Genomic DNA, 15973 nt, shown 5'->3' with positions numbered 1-15973 from the left:
CGGATATCGAGCCTTCGCCGGAAATAAAGGAGTGGTTTTCTTGGACAAAGTCTCTCTTGATCCAGGGGCGAAGCTTTGAAAGCATTCTGCGTCAGATTCTGCACGCTGATATCGATCATCAAGGCCCAGCTCCAAATCGAGACGAATATTATCACTACACATTCTTTGGTCGATTTTTCGATACTGTTATAAGAATGTCGCTTCGTCTGGTAGTAAGTCGCCGCGGGTATCTTGGCATGGCATCCGGAAAGGCAGGAAAGGGAGATTTGGTTTGCCTGTTATACGGTTGCAGTGTTCCTGTTTTATTACGAGAAGATGAAGCTCAAGGGGGGTTTATATTCATAGGTGAATGTTTTCTTGATGGGTATATGAATGGGCAGGGATTAGCATATAATAACAATTCCGATAGGATATTTAACATTAGATAGGTAATGAAGCCCTGCTGGGTATGGATATTAAGTACTAGTCTACTATTCACGGAATCTAAGTCTCTAATCTATATCTCTAAAGAGCATGCGCAACACCAAAATACACCTGCATCGCCCTATCACTCCATCTACACTGCAACAGTAAATTACTTGTTGGCAGGCTTGGCCTTCCAAAGTACCCAAGCGAAAGTAATGCACAACTTGAGAAACGCGGCAATCCAAAGAGCACCAGCAAAACCGACCCAAGACTTGGACAAGAAACCACCACAAACAGCACCGAGGAAGAGAAGAACGGCTCCAACAGCCCTTCGGTTACGATCAGCATTGTCGGTGATGGGCGCAGTAAAAAGTTTTGCGTCGCTCATCATATCGCAGTACAAACTTGTCAATACAACCGTGGGCATAGAGTTGTACTTGAGGGCTCGACTGGCAACAATTTGGCCAGCACTCTGGAATGCGAGGATGGCGATAGCGGCGTAGTCGGATGCTGGGAAGGAGTTTTGCACCCTTTCGATGATCCAGTCACCTTCGTGGGTGGTGCTTCGACCGTGGGGGTTGTTCCACACGGCGCCTGTAGTAGCGAGGAGAGCGACCAGACCCGTGAGCATAGCTTGGATGAAGAATGATAGCATGAGAACCCAGCGCTTTTGAGGACCGAAGTGGCGATGGACGGTGGAGAAAAAGAGAGCTCCTACACCGAAACAGACGATGGCGACCAAACAGCGTGACCAAGCTTTTCCAGGGAGGTTTTCAGGTTGATGGCTGACACCCAGGCCAACAAAGATTGTGTTCCCTGAGTGATGTTAGTGATTGAGTCATGGATTGATAAGGTGTTGACTGACCTGTTTGCATACTGACGAAACAGCCATACATGTTGAAGGCAGCGCTGTCAACGAGACCAGCTATAAAGAAGCAGACGAGAAGTAGGAGATCACCCCATCGTGTGTCGATATCTGATGTGAATCGCCTCACTGGAGTTGGAAAGCCTCCCTTTGGTCCAGCTTCGGGGCTGTCGCTTCCAGAGTCGGGCATTTTGGCCGAATGTCGGATGATATATCCGAGATGTGTCAATCTGTTAAGAGAATCTCGTATGTGTCCAGTTGGAGCAATGGTTGGCTCCAGTTCTTATAAGTAAATTGGCTGTATAATTAAAAATAAGACTCAGTAACGAGAATAAATGCCAGTAAAGTTTAAACAAAAGAAAGAGTCATAGGAAGGATAAATAAGTCGTTTTTCTCCTGAATAGCGCTAATGACGTGCTGGCGCAAGAGTGGGCCCTTGATAATTTTCGGGTATAAAAGAATTTAAAGGGACAAGACAAGACATGACAAGAAAAACACGGCGATTTCGGCTTGTCGCCAAGAATAATGCACAGACGACGCGTACGTACGCATATTCTGACAGGAGGACGCTAAACTGTATTTGTACCTTTTTCAAGGGTTTAATTGAGAGGATGTTGAGATATTAACTTCATTATGCACCTGAGAAATATAATACCTATTCTAATACATAGATACATGTGCTCAGGTATGGATCAATAACATTTAAATGAATAGATAGTTGTAGAATAATAGCATCTTCCCTTCAACACCAATACCAAGCATCTAGCCCTGCCAAGCCGGGACTTGACTTTCCATGCCGAGATCACTCAGGCTGGGCATTTCAACACCGCCCCATCTTGGCTTTGTTGATCAATTACTACTGGATAGCGGTCAAAGATATGGACAGTTTGGTTAATGGAGACCCATGTGAATTTACCCTAGACAGGCAGTGATACAGCATGGGTCTTTACTCTTGCCAATAATCCCTTTCTCGGATACATGCACAATCATTTTCGCATAAAGACGAGACACAAAATCACTGTGGATGCATAATTCGGATAAAATGATGGATGGCATTGCTTTTGATTGAAGAAAAACAAACTATGGTTCCTAAACTCCAGGCTCCTTTCAAATAAATCAGAACTTTTCCATCCGGGCTTCCACACCTAGGAATCCATATCCTCAACCCCCCCTACACCCCTTTTCATCCCTTATCTAGGAGATGAGACCATTGTTGCACTTGGTGCCAGGCGCAACATCAAAAACATAAGCCCAACCCACGTTGCAAATACCCCAGGTAGTCTCGGAGAAGCAGTAGAGCATTCCCGACTGAATCTCAGCAGGACAAGCCTCGTAATTGTCGTCGGCCCAGAAGGGTCGACCGCTGGCGACGGGAGGCTCGGGCTCGGTGGTGTTGATAGGAGCAGTGATGCTGGTGGGTAGCACAGGTGGAATGACAGTGGTGGTAGTAATAAAGCTCGAAGGTGTGGGAGACTGGATGATCGACGAAACCGGAGTCGAAGGTGCAACAGGGTCCGAAGGTTGAACCGACATAGTAGAGCTGGGCTGAGCAGATGAAGGAGTGCCAGAGGCGACAGGCGCAGATGACACAGTCTTCTCAGGAGCTACACCATCATCCTTGAAGTTGGGTTCAGCACCCTTCTCGCAAGTGCCCTCACTTCCAGGAGTACCCTGCTCAATCACCTTTCCAAAGTCACCCGGCTCGGGGAAGTTGATGACACTCCCGCTCGCGCCAGTGATGCACTCACCAGGAATATTGGCGCGGAAAACAGGCGGCAAGCTGTCCACAAAGGTGCTGTCATCCGTTCCTCCGACGACTTCGATGGGCGAACAGACCATGTACATCTCGCGATTGCCGATTTTGTTGAACCAAGTCCAGGCGAAAATCGCCGGTCCGTTCTTCATGTCCTTGGGGATGGGAATGTCGAACTGCTTGGTGCACTCCTTGCCGGTATCATTTCCACACTCGGGACCATTCTCACGTCCGTGGGGATCCTTTCCGGTGCTGGGAATATTTCCCTCTGCTTCGGCGGGACATCCACCGATGATGCTGTAGATTGTGTGCCACTTGTTGGGATCGTCGGGGGCTTCTTCTCCGTAAGCGACGCTGAACTGGCACGAGCCGCCGCCGTGGACAGCGCTGCCCCAAAACTTGACAGTTTGTGTTTTTCCAGCTGTGACTTTGGTGACTTGCTCTGCGTGCTGGGTGCGGCCTTGGCAGGGGAAGGGAAGGTCAGCGCTCAAAGGCCCTATCTGGTACAAAGGCTCTGTGTCGAGGTTGAAGGGATGAGGCTCGACCATGATGACGTGGGCGGATGCATACGAAGCGGCCAGCGCTGCGATGCGGACGATAGAAGAAAGAGAAGGCATTTTTTTTCTTTGTGTGAGAGTGTGTGATGCGATGTTTCTTTTGACGAAAATGTGCTTGTTGATTGTGATGCGTTTGTTGTTGTTTTTGTGTTGTTATTGTGTGACGATGCCGCGTTTGATGAGGAAACGAGATGAGGCGAGATGCAGATTCCTTTCTTATACGGGATTTGAATCAGTGATTTTTACAAAGTTCAATGTTCCCTGTTATTATTTGAAAACAAGGCATTCACTGTGTGCATTAATGAACAAGAGTGTTTGTCACTTGTTCAGTGGTGAAACATCAATTTGTTCTTCACTGTCAATATCATAACAAAGGACTTGTGCTGAGAATTTGGATATTCGGTTTGACTGAATGTTGAATTACTATGAACAACCGACCGACACTGCTTTACCGAACTGGTCGCCTTGTTTCATGATATGGCGTGTAGGCAGTGAGGAATCACCCATTTTGTCTGCCTAAATGTTTCTATGTTGAAGATCGAAGATTAAGATGCAGAAAGCGTCAAAGGTACCACTCGAAGTTAGGGGGATGCTTACAACTATGATATAGAACCAAGTTCATCTTCTTAAATAACATAATGTATAGTTTTATGGGATATTCTTATTACATCATCGTCCTAGATTTTTATTCAAGAAATGAAGCTGAGTTTACAAAGAGCACATGGTGTCATGATGCCAATATACCAGAGATTAGACGAGGCGATCACAAGTCATAGGAGGGGGGTGCTTTTACTGACGCATCCAGATGAATTTAAAAAATACATAGACTATAAAGATAATTCACAAAATAGTTTTAACCTCCTTTTCCTTATAACTTTATTACAAACGCGCCTTAGATGTTGTTCTCCTACCTCCATTCTGACCGGGAATACATCGGATAACAACAGAGCCTATCTCGACCTCCCGTTGTGGATAAAATTTCACAGCACACATTCACTCACTCCTCAGCATAAATCACACCAACACTCATAATGTCGAATTCACAAACCCCTCAGCCCGATAGCTTGATTGAAGCGGAAAAATGCAAACAGTACTGGGAGACGGTTGATTCCAGCGACAATGGAATGCTGGGCGGCGTTTTATCCATCATGCCATCCGTCTCTCGCATCGATCTACAAGGCTCACGCACTTTTTTGGCAAGACTAAACATTGGTGTCAAGACGGGAAGACAAAGAATACCAAGGGTCCTTGAAGGTGGCGCTGGGTAAGAAGGGGAAAGCATCTCAGTAAAGTGTGTTGTCGCTAATGATATTTTGCAGTATCGGCAGAATTACAGAAGGACTTTTACTCAAGCTCGCAGACCAAGTCGACGTTGTTGAACCTGTTGTCAAATTCACAGATGTTTTAAAGGGAAAACCAGGTGTAGGCGAAATTCATAATGTCGGCTTGGAACAATGGCGACCCTCGGAAGGAGCTTCATACGACTTGATTTGGATTCAGTGGTGTATCGGCCATCTCAACGACGCAGAGGTGGTCGAGTTCCTAGAGAGGTGTAAATCAGTGCTGGATAAGGAGCATGGAATTATCGTGTTCAAGGAGAACTTGAGTACGTGGGGCCAGGATAAATTTGACGAGCTCGACGGGAGTGTCACAAGGTAAGAACTTCAACCGATCAAGTAAGGGTTGAGATGCTAACGAGTGCAGGGAGGATGAAAAGTTTCAGCAGTTGTTCAAAAGGGCTGGGCTCAAGATTATCAAGTCTGATATGCAGCGTGGGTTCCCGGTTGTCAAGAATAGGCAGTTGCTTCCTTTGAAGATGTATGCTCTGCGACCAGACAGTACGTCAGAAACATAGTCGATATTCCATAATGAATCAGTTTCTCTGATGTTTGAGAAAGGATTCCTCTTATCTCTCTAAAGTCGTTGACACTCGACTGTCATAAACACTGGTCGTGGAAAATAAGACACCCAATGCACCAATATCACACTGTGCCTCAGATCGTAGCTTTTAAATTAATATATACCCAAAATCACCGGCATTCCGTACAAATATCCCATATAGATCCTTATCATCATAATCGTCATCATCTTCAATAATCTGGCTTCTGTCCATAAACAACATGTCTGGTAATGTCAGCTGCCGTGTTCCAAGCACAGTCAGTGTGTGTGTACTCACATGGGCCACCAAGCATGAATACGTCTATCCCTCATATCAGTTCTGACCTTGGCCAGGAAAACCTCCACCTCTTCAAAACTCCAGCCCAACCCTTTCGTGAAAAGAGCCATGGAGAGGCCAGACAGTTCACCAGCGATATTGTGGTTACACCAGAATCCTAAAACGATCAGCATCCCTATCATCAGTATTTTTCAGAGTATCATACCAAGTTCCTTGTAGTAAGGATCCGCGGGCCATCTGTTGCTGGGCCACTTGTAAATCACCTCAGTAACATTGATAAAACCCGCATCAATCATCTGCTGCTTGTACAACTTGGCGCTGACTGCTGATCTGCCGAAATTGTTCGCTGCTTCGGTCATGAGTTCGCACCACTGGTCGATGGGAGATCCCTTTAGTAGTGTTCCGTCGTCTGATTCGCCGGGGAAGGTTATATCTTGACACTCAATCCAACCGCCGGGGTTGAGACTGTCGAAGGATTGCTGGAAGAACTTGGGCCAGTCGCCGATGGAGCCAGTGAGCATGCGGCCAAAGACAAAGTCGAATTTGTAGTTGTATGTCCATTCATCTTCGAGGTCGTCGACTTGGAATTCGAGGTTTGTTGGAAGGCTGGCTTGTTAGTGAGAGTGATGCGAGATGGGTGGGTGAGTGAGTAGCATACAAGTTTGGTTGGATAGGACTGAGATCGATTCCAAGGACCTGAAATATTGATTAGGCAGTTATTACTGTTGGTTCGGGACATGTTACCTGTGTCTCTGGGTGAGCGTCGGCAAAGTCAATTGCCCAAACGCCAGTTCCTGTTCCCGCATCAAGAACGCGTCCCAGGGGCTTATCATCGCGTTGCAATGGACTCAGATACAGCTTTCCGCCGAGGGTAAGTGTGAAAAGGTGATGTTGCAGATCTATAAAATTAGTACGATATATCAATGAAAGAGACATTTCAACTCACCGAGACGTTCTTGCTCAGACTGAGGAGAAAAGATTGTTAGTGCCTTGAATGTGAGGCAGATGAAGTCTCATACCGAGTCATTAGGGAGCACGTAATTGACTGGACCAGGGTTAACAAAAATTGATATTAAATATTTTTTGAGGATTTACTTACTGGATTCTCTAAATGCATGGTAGGTTCTTCCGTTTTCAGTGCGATAGGCCATGATGCTTGAATTGATGGATGCTGTGCTACTTGCAGCGTCGTCCTATTAGCGCGACTCGTTAGCACTTAGCACTGCATAGGCCAGGGGGGCATCCCAGCCCGTCCCCGTCAAGTCGCGATCTTCACAGGGGGGCTTCAATGGAGTGGAAAGGTTCCATCAATGCATCTGTACTCACGCCGAGCGCTGAATCGTCATCGGGAAAATCGCCCTCGCTCTGTGATTGCGTCAATAATTGCGGTCCATTTAAAAGTAAGCTTAAACCTCCTCACCTCAGCCTGCAGATCACTCTCCTCTGTGGTGGGCGCGTGTCTTCCGGTGGTGGTTGCAGTCGCAGTTGCAGTCGCTGCAGTCTTGAGATCAGGGTCGAGGTCTGTCGGCCTTTCAGCCTCTGTAGTTATGGTCATTTTGTTAAGCGAAGGCCAGGGTTTATTTAATGGGCGATAACGTCTGGGGTTGAACGTTGGGTTGGTGGTTTTTAATTGAATTGAAGGGATGAAAGTGTCAAAGAGGAATAAAATAGGTCCAGAATTTCCCACTTTTTGAACCCCTCTTTCTTGATGAAGTTGCTTATTATTTCTAGGGGAAGTGTCGGGTAAGAATAAGGGAAACGCAAGGGAAGCGAGGTACCGAGACTGTAAAGAGCCTAAGGGAAGCTTGAGTCTGAGCCTGTGCCGCGCGGACTGACAATAAAGTGGTTCGGCCAAGGGCAAAAGAAGGATAAAAAGAATGAAATGCCTCGGCGACGTCAAAGTTGGACCAGGTCAGGTCAGGTCAGGTCAGGTCATGTCAGGTTAGTCAGTTAAGCACAGTGGGAGGCCGAGCATCGACCGGGTTACCTCTGTTGCTGCGCACTGCTTGTTGTCTCACCTACCTACTTCAATGAATGTGCAAATGGAATGGACCAACCCGCCTACAGTTAAGCAAGGATCGGGAGAGAAACCGCGGGAGCAAATAGCGTCGTGCTAGTGACTCTAGCAGGCGCTTTTAGTGCTGATGCGCCGTGTCCAGAAGCTCTAGATTCGGGAAAGGTGGCTGCTTTGGCGTTAGTTTGCAGTGATTACTGATTAGCCAGTCACTGGACCTTCTGAGGTTTAGCTGCAGGCAACTTTTTATTAGCTATCCACCATCTTGATCTGTTCTAGACTGTCCTCTTTTTTTCCATCCCTCCATGGCATTTACTGGAGATAAACAGCAAGTACAGAGGGGAAAGTACCTAATAGCAATGGAATATCAATGATCCAATCCGTTGACTCTAGAGTTACAGTAGAAGCGGTACCGCCAGGTACCTAACTGTGTCCATGCCCCGTCCGTGCTGAAATCCAATCAGTCTCCCATCCAGTTCCCCGGGAATCTCACGCAAACAAATTCAATCTGGTCCAAGACCAACAGCATCACCAACCAACAAACAGCTCTCTATTCATGTCAGCTTCAGGTCCACATCCAACCAATTAATTGTCTCTGTTGTTTCCGGATTTGATGACAACGACTCTTGGCATCTATCATGGCCGTAGCTGCTTTAATTAATTACCTGCGTGATCTTCGCCCGTCGATCGCAATCGCTGCAAGCTTGGTACTATTCTTGGCTGCATGGACAGCTCTCTCAACATGGCGACAATATATTCGACTGCGACAATTCAAGGGTCCTACTCTTGCAGCTTTTTCGAAATGGTGGCTAGTAAAAAAAGTCGGCGGAGGTAGAGCCTATCTCGACTTTTGGGAGGTCACCCAGAAATACGGTACGTCTTCTCCAGACTCTTCCAGTGTCGCACAAGCTAACCTCCGAATCTCACAGGTACCATCGCTCGAGTCGGACCAAACGATCTCCTTACCGACGACCCAGACCTGATGAAACACATCCTCAACGTTCGCACCGAATACCGTCGCTCGGATTGGTACGACGGAATGCGCTTCAACCCTGGCAACAACAATATCCTCTCCCATCGCGACGAAGACGAGCACTTCAAGCTAAGATCTAAAATGTCTGCTGGCTACGGCGGTCGCGAAGTGGAAAATCTCGAACCCAAGATCGACAAGAACATTCTCTCATTTATATCGCTACTCGCAAAATACGCCGAGGCAAAAAAGCCCATGGATCTCGGCCGGCGGGCGCAGTTCTTTACGCTCGATGTCATCTCGGACCTAGCATTTGGCGAGCCATTCGGCTTTTTGGAGACAGACTCGGATGTATACAAGTACATACAAATTACAGAGGAGACGTTACCTGCCGTTATGGTGACCACTGTCATTCCCTGGTTGGTCAAGATTTTGAGTTCGCCCTTGTTTAAGAGTCTCTTGCCTTCCGAGAAGGACAGGCTTGGGTTTGGGAAATTAATGGGGTGAGTAGAGCCGCATTGACTATCGGATATAGCTAACGGGCGTGCAGAATTGCTAAGAAAGTTACTGCTGAACGCTTTGGTCCTGATAAAAAGGTTCGCAAGGATATGCTAGGTTCTTTTGTGGCCCACGGTCTTACCCAAAAGGAGGCCGAGTCTGAGATTCTGCTCCAGATGTAAGTGTTCCTGAAACCTTACAGTAATTACTCTAACAGTTCGATTCAGCGTTGCGGGATCAGATACAACAGCCACAGCTATTCGTTCAACTATGCTACATATAATAACCAATCCCAATGTGTACTCCAAACTCCGCGCTGAGATTGCAGGCACACACTACTCAGAACCCATCATCCCCGACTCTATAGGTCGTGATCTTCCCTACCTTCAGGCTGTCATCAAAGAAGGTCTGCGCATCTTCCCTCCTGTCGCAGGTCTCATGTCCAAGCAGGTCCCTCCCCAGGGTGATACCTGGAAGGGTCAGTTTATCCCTGGTGGAACCAAAGTTGGCTATTGCGCATGGGGAATTTTCCGACGCGAGGATATCTGGGGTTCCGACGCTGGCGAGTTTCGTCCTGAGAGATGGCTTGAGAGTGATCCTGAAAAGTTAAAAGAAATGGAGGGTGCGTTGGAGTTGATTTTCAGCTATGGGCGATGGCAGTGTCTTGGTAGGCCTGTTGCGCTGATGGAGTTGAATAAGATTTATGTTGAGGCAAGTTTGATACTCGAACGGTGACAGAGACATATGCTAATGTGCTGTGTATAGCTCCTTCGCAGATTTGATTTTTCCATCTGTGACCCTACAAAGCCTTGGAAAGTGTTCAACTGTGGGATTTTCTCTCAATCTGAACTTATGGTGAGGGTCACAGAAAGAGAGTGATGAATCGAGCGTCATATATGTTTTATCTCAGCATTTTTCGTGCGATTTGATGAAGGAACTAATGAGGTATCAAACACGAGCTATCTGTTACCTGGGAATTTCTTAAGACGAAGAATAATAAACGACTTGTGATATAGCACTTGGAGGTTTCAGGACCAAAGAAATACACGATACACAATTTGAGACAGCCATCAGACAAGCAATATATGTCAATCATCATCTACGCTATGATAAATTGAATTTTGACTTTGAATCTCGGAAAGCTTAACCGTTGTTTGTCGATTATTGGCGTAGTTATTCATTCCCTTGTCAAAGCGGCACCGGCACGTTGTCTCGGGATATCTTACAGACCCGTGTCCCCGGGTGTGGCAGGTAGTCCGCTGAGTAACGTTTTAACGTTATAAGCCTGATTCAGATTCGTGCATACCATATTTACCTTTGGGTGCCCCAGTTTCCTCACTTGGACAAACCATTATCTTGTATCTGATCACTGGATCTTTTAAGACGACGTTGTTATCTCCTGTTACACGAACTGAGGCTGATTAATAGACCTCATTACCACAATGTCAAGTCCAACGCCACACGAAGACCAGCTGCCGGCTTTGAGCCCAACATCTACCAACGCATCTTTGCCGGCCCTTAGTCCAACGTCCACCAACACATCTTCAGCGGACCACGAACAACAAAGGAATACACCTAGCAAGCGGATACTGTCGTGTATTCTCTGTCAACAAAGAAAAAAGAAATGCGATAAGAAGACTCCATGTTCAAATTGCACCAGGGTAATGCGTCCCCTCGTTACACTGAGTCAACATCCATACTTACTCCTAGCCAGCTCGGTGCAGTTTGTACTCCTAGCAAACCAGCTACGCCGAGGAAGCGTAGACGTCCAAACCAGGAGCTGTTGGAAAGACTTTCCAGATGTGAAGAGTTACTGAGGCATTGCACTTGCGCAAGGCTTCCGACGCCTGAAAGTGTGCTTGATCAGTTTCAGCAGTTACCTGTCCATTCAGAGGAAAAGAAGAGCCTTGGCCAAGAGATGTCGTCAAAAGAGACCAATTAAGAGTATTTCTATCCTCTCAACATATATATTTATCAATAATACCCTTTCACTGCCATTTCTACCATGAATTATCTGCGATTCTAGACATGTCGTTGAGCATAGCGCAACCGAAAATGCGAAAACATAAAAATCCCGGGGCCTTTGAGGTTCTCGGACAGATCTAGCCCCCCTTCAGCGAGAGACCCTTGATACAACGGACCAATCAGTCGGTAGCCCGCTTTTGAACCCTGTCGCAGGTGATCAAATTGAACATGGAATTCGTGGCGTGAGCTTAATTAGTGGTGTCCCCACTGACGGAGTCTTTTCAAAGTCCGACTCCCGAATAACTTCAGGGTATGGGATTTGTTGGTTGGTGCAGGGGTTGAGTAAAAGGTGAGATTTGCTGACCTTGGCCCAGAGTTTTGGTTGGGAGGCTCGTATATGCTGTTGGTCAATCTAAGAGACTGTTCTTGACAGCAGCAGTACATGGCCGGATACAGAACCATTTCGCGAGTAGAGTTTGTGTCCCGTAAGTCCGTACTTCCGGTCGATCCCCCAGATTTCCCGATATGGCGCAAATTCTGACGTGGAATCGTGCATGAAGGGTTATAGAGAGCTGTCAATCGTTTATTAAACTTTACTTGACATGATGGAATATTATGAGGATTGTGAGCTTTGTTTGACAAGACTGTGGCCTCGGACAGATCGAGATGACAATGCTGGATGGAGCAGACAAGACAAAACTACAAGCATACCCTGGACAATTAATGACCTTGTGCTGCAATTTGACAGGCGTATTTGTTTCCTATACCCGGTACCCGATGCCTTGAAAGGCGACCAGGGCCGTTCCCGGTTGAGATATTAACCAACCTTGGCATCTTCTAACACGCCAGAAGAGGCCACTACGGACAATTGGCTTGTTCCGCGGGAAGAGCTGCAAGTCTTGTCGCGATGTGCTTTGGTTAGCTGTCAATAAACTTTGATCACACCTTGGCCCGCTTTGGAACAAGGGTATCGGCCAACGTTTTCTGCACCAAGAAGACAGAAATAGCTCAACTATTCTTTTGGAGGAGCAAATGAATGATTCAGAGTAATGGGACTCGTTATCTCGTGCATAATTCATTTTATTCTGAAGATTAGAGTTTCCAACTATTAATGCATTCAAGCTGTTGTCACTACTCGATACAACAGAGAACAGAAACTAGAACCTTTCCATCCACGGCATTGTTTCTCGTTAAACCCCACACTGCAACCATGATATGATCTTGCAGCCCAAAATGCTTGGCTGTCTGTTCAACTCTCGCCTAGAGACACACAGATTGGCAGATAAATTAGAAATAATAAGGGTCTTGTCCCAGGCCGCATCTGATGATGTCTCACACAGTTTGGTTCCACCATCTTGTGTTTTTTCTGAATCATGTCGTACTCGGTAAAAGGTCACTTCGCTATCGTCACCGGCGGTGGCTCTGGTCAGTGATCTACAGAAAGTACATCATATCATGCTTATGCAGCTCTCAGGCATCGGCCATGCCATTGTTAAATTACTCCTTGGGGCTGGATGTTCTGTTATGGTAGCAGATCTACGTCTCCGACCTGAAGCCGCAACTACTATCCGCGAGTATCCTCACCCCACCCCTGATCCCAGCAAGCCAAGTGCCGTCTTTTGCGAAACGGACATCTCAGACTGGAGCCAAATTTTAGTATTATGGAAGACGACACTCGAAAGGTTCGGACGAATCGACATCGTCGTCAATAGTGCAGGGGTCTATGAGCCGCCATCAAGCTCCTTTTGGCATCCTCCCGGCATTTCGCCTCTTGCTAAAGATGTAGAAGATGCTCAAGTCGGCCAATACCAGACGTTTGCCATCAACACCATTGGTCCGATTAGGTTGTCGCAAATCGCCATAGACTATTGGCAGCAGAACCCAGATGTACAAGGAAATATGCTGTTTATTGCTAGTATGGGTGGTTACTTGCATTCTATGCAAACCCCACTGTACTTTGCCAGTAAAGCTGCTCTTGTCAGTATGGTAAAGTCTCTGAGTGGTTTGAAGAGAGTACTCGGTATTCGCAACGCAGCAATTTGTCCCGCGGCCGTTTTTGTATGACTAATATCCTTCATCCACTTTCAGCATGTTAATACTACCGTATAGACACCCATATTTGAACAAGACTACTGTCGCGATCGTCTTGGCCCCGATAGTGTAGCATTAGAGCCAGAACATGTTGCCGAACTCGCCCTACAAGTGCTCCAGGAGCCGCAATATGGTGACGGCAATATAATGGAGATTATGATGATTGGAAGCAAGGAAGAACCATCGGTAAATGTACGCGAGGTGCAATTAGAGGCCCTATATCCCACCATGGGGTCATCGGTGATGGGAGAGCGAGCTATAGCTGAGGAGCTAAAGTTTTTTGACCGAGTCAAGGAGAAGGGTATGAGGAGCTAGTGAGGCAGGGAAAAGGAGGTCCTCCCCTGGCAAGGATTGAGTTCCTTGGTTCAGGCACCGGGAGATAGACGGACATAAACAAGGTTTGAGGATACTTGGTGCGAGATTTTCATGTGTGTGATTGCTGATGCCATTACTATTATGCGTAGTGTGTTCCTGAAACTCTAAATCCATTTGTTTTGCGTGAACATTGTGACTCTATAATTCTGTAATAATTCTAGTTTGCTTGAAGTGAAGCTTAATTCGTAAATATGCGACCCGTAAATGCACCTTATGAGTATACCCTAACTGTGTCTACTATCAGACATTGATAGTTTTCTGAATCTGTCTTTTGTGCAGTTCCTTTTCTTCCCACATCGATGCTATATTCTGACAGTCTAAACTCTCAATATGCTATCAGTACTGCCATTGTCACCCATCGTCTCTTTCGTCGAATCCTCAAACACTGTGTCTTGCATTCCTGCCTTTTTGTTGAAGCTCTCATTATTGTTGCCTTTTCCTATACTGTGCAGCTGATAACCCTGAGAGCCCTTGTGTTGCCAGTTCCCATTCATGTCAACTGAGTTGGTCATCTTCTGCTTCGACTTGCCTCCTGACATGCCGAGAAAAGTCAAGAGTTGGGGTAGGTATCGGTTCAGGAACGGCTTGAGTCGCATGAGATTGTTGCAGACGATTCCCATGTTGAGTTCGACGAGTGACCATATTCCAGCTTCAGCTTGTTTGAGTGTAAAGTCGGGGTTGGTGGCGAAGATTTGAACATAAGGGGCTCGGACGATGGATGCGACTAAGACACTGGAGAAGAGTTAGTGTGCGGCCACCAATGGTCATGAAGGAAAGGTTGCTTACGCAGATCCAACGGAGAGGATGCCTGCAACCACTAGCTTTTGTCTAAAACGTATTTGAAGGTGGTAGAGAGTAGGCAATGGCAGAATAATGATGGCTAGATCGCTGGCAATGTTCAACACCACCTGCGCAATGGCAAGGTTGTTCAAGCATACACCCGAGCCATTAAAGCGCGGGTTGCACGGTCCGGCTAGGAGGACGGTGAAGGTTATTGTATAGATCAGGAGGCTTCCGGCGATGATGTAGACTGCATATTGGTGTGGTCGGGCAGGGCTGATACGGTACAAAACCGACAGGATGGAGAGTTTCGTCAAGGTCGGACTCCAGATGTACGTTAAAGTCGTCGGCGAGAGATACTGTCACAGTTAGATTAGCTATGTGGTTAGGTGTATGGAAACAGGCGGGTTGCTAAAAAAAAAAATAGGGACTTGAAGTAGTACAGATGAAATTATTAGTTCACTCTTAGGCCATACATACACTAAGAGTAATCTAATATTTATATCAACCACTAAATCAGTACCGGTTTTTATGCAACCCACCTGGGAAAGCATGCCGTACCTTGTTGTAGTTCACCAAATCGGCGAGTGAAACATCCCAAGCATGTGAGCCCCATCCGTACTTCATCATAAAGGAGACAGAGACGAAGTATCCCAGGGCGGTTCCCCATGATAGAGTAATCAGAACTAGTTACCGTTAGATTGGTGGCTGCACTAGATGTAGGTTAATTAATTGACAAGTACGTACCAACATCCAACTCCCATTCTTTGACAACCAAGACACTGGTAACATAGCGAAGAGCGAGTGTAAACGTCGCCAAAAAGAAGGTTACTGCAAATACAACTATCGTTGCCAGCTGCACGCCAGACAGGGACCTATCAAAGTTTGAGATCTGACCGTGTGGTGGTGGGATCACCGAAGTGTTGTAGATGTTGACATTGTGATCCATGGCTTCAGCTTATCCGCGGAAAGTCCGGAAGGCCATGGACATGCGAGATATATAACAACAACAAGAATTCCAGAGGGACAGAAACCGGGAATTCGACTATATTTGAACCCGAAGACTCGGGTCACCAGTTAATTCAGCGTTTCAATGCTTATGGATGCATTTCATTCTCAGGCTGTGCCACGGTTCAACAGGATCCAGCTCCTTGCCCTGCCCATGAAGCAACATCCTTGGAACCGATACGAATAACATGGGGTCATTGCTTTTAAACTTTCGGTAAAGTAGCCAACAGTTTCACTGTGTCTGAATTGTAATATGGATCGACCTATCAGCTGAATCTCATCGGCTGTAGCGGCCCTTGTTGTCTCGTTATCTTGGGAGTCGTCAGCCCAAGCTATCGAACTATTCGTAGGTATGGCCCCTGCATATCCATCACCGGATGTAACATCCTGCCAAGAACCCAAGACCCCGGCAAACCAACAGTTTGGGCAACGCTTTCATTAGTTTTGAACTCTGATTGCCGAGTTAGTGTCTCGTTACAGAGTACTGCTTACATATTACTTCCTTCCAGTGGATCA

The 15973-nt window shown here is 46.6% G+C and overlaps 8 protein-coding genes across 8 annotated transcripts; 4 read left to right on the top strand and 4 right to left on the bottom strand.

Annotated features, from left to right (window-relative positions):
* Positions 1-574: 574 nt before the first annotated feature.
* FGSG_02423 (uncharacterized protein) lies at positions 575-1460 on the bottom strand (the record flags this gene model as incomplete). Its single annotated transcript, XM_011320041.1, has 2 exons — positions 575-1221; positions 1283-1460. The coding sequence occupies 2 exons, from the start codon at positions 1458-1460 to the stop codon at positions 575-577; spliced, it is 825 nt and encodes a 274-aa protein (XP_011318343.1).
* Positions 1461-2464: 1004 nt separating this feature from the next.
* Positions 2465-3640, bottom strand: FGSG_02422 (uncharacterized protein; the record flags this gene model as incomplete). Its single annotated transcript, XM_011320040.1, has 1 exon — positions 2465-3640. The coding sequence occupies one exon, from the start codon at positions 3638-3640 to the stop codon at positions 2465-2467; it is 1176 nt and encodes a 391-aa protein (XP_011318342.1).
* A 971-nt stretch (positions 3641-4611) lies between these two features.
* Positions 4612-5498, top strand: FGSG_02421 (uncharacterized protein; the record flags this gene model as incomplete). The annotated part of the gene is made up of 4 exons (XM_011320039.1): positions 4612-4844; positions 4900-5235; positions 5285-5418; positions 5458-5498. The coding sequence occupies 4 exons, from the start codon at positions 4612-4614 to the stop codon at positions 5496-5498; spliced, it is 744 nt and encodes a 247-aa protein (XP_011318341.1).
* Positions 5499-5752: 254 nt separating this feature from the next.
* On the bottom strand, positions 5753-7311 carry FGSG_02420 (uncharacterized protein; the record flags this gene model as incomplete). The annotated part of the gene is made up of 9 exons (XM_011320038.1): positions 5753-5913; positions 5962-6362; positions 6415-6452; positions 6501-6655; positions 6703-6721; positions 6776-6801; positions 6856-6949; positions 7083-7121; positions 7177-7311. The coding sequence occupies 9 exons, from the start codon at positions 7309-7311 to the stop codon at positions 5753-5755; spliced, it is 1068 nt and encodes a 355-aa protein (XP_011318340.1).
* Positions 7312-8408: 1097 nt separating this feature from the next.
* On the top strand, positions 8409-10020 carry FGSG_02419 (uncharacterized protein; the record flags this gene model as incomplete). Its single annotated transcript, XM_011320037.1, has 5 exons — positions 8409-8643; positions 8700-9225; positions 9291-9416; positions 9466-9905; positions 10004-10020. 5 exons carry the CDS (start codon positions 8409-8411, stop codon positions 10018-10020), a joined length of 1344 nt encoding a protein of 447 aa, XP_011318339.1.
* Positions 10021-10680: 660 nt separating this feature from the next.
* FGSG_12134 (uncharacterized protein) lies at positions 10681-11180 on the top strand (the record flags this gene model as incomplete). Its single annotated transcript, XM_011320036.1, has 2 exons — positions 10681-10899; positions 10953-11180. The coding sequence occupies 2 exons, from the start codon at positions 10681-10683 to the stop codon at positions 11178-11180; spliced, it is 447 nt and encodes a 148-aa protein (XP_011318338.1).
* A 1396-nt stretch (positions 11181-12576) lies between these two features.
* On the top strand, positions 12577-13609 carry FGSG_02418 (uncharacterized protein; the record flags this gene model as incomplete). The annotated part of the gene is made up of 3 exons (XM_011320035.1): positions 12577-12628; positions 12738-13261; positions 13313-13609. 3 exons carry the CDS (start codon positions 12577-12579, stop codon positions 13607-13609), a joined length of 873 nt encoding a protein of 290 aa, XP_011318337.1.
* Positions 13610-14965: 1356 nt separating this feature from the next.
* FGSG_02417 (uncharacterized protein) lies at positions 14966-15398 on the bottom strand (the record flags this gene model as incomplete). The annotated part of the gene is made up of 2 exons (XM_011320034.1): positions 14966-15135; positions 15197-15398. 2 exons carry the CDS (start codon positions 15396-15398, stop codon positions 14966-14968), a joined length of 372 nt encoding a protein of 123 aa, XP_011318336.1.
* Between the last annotated feature and the right edge of the window lie 575 nt (positions 15399-15973).

The sequence above is a fragment of the Fusarium graminearum genome, chromosome 1 (genome assembly GCF_000240135.3).
Source record: "Fusarium graminearum PH-1 chromosome 1, whole genome shotgun sequence".
Classification (NCBI taxonomy): domain Eukaryota; kingdom Fungi; phylum Ascomycota; class Sordariomycetes; order Hypocreales; family Nectriaceae; genus Fusarium; species Fusarium graminearum.
The sequence above is the reverse complement of the archived record's forward strand: the minus strand, read 5'-3'. Positions and strand labels throughout refer to the sequence as shown.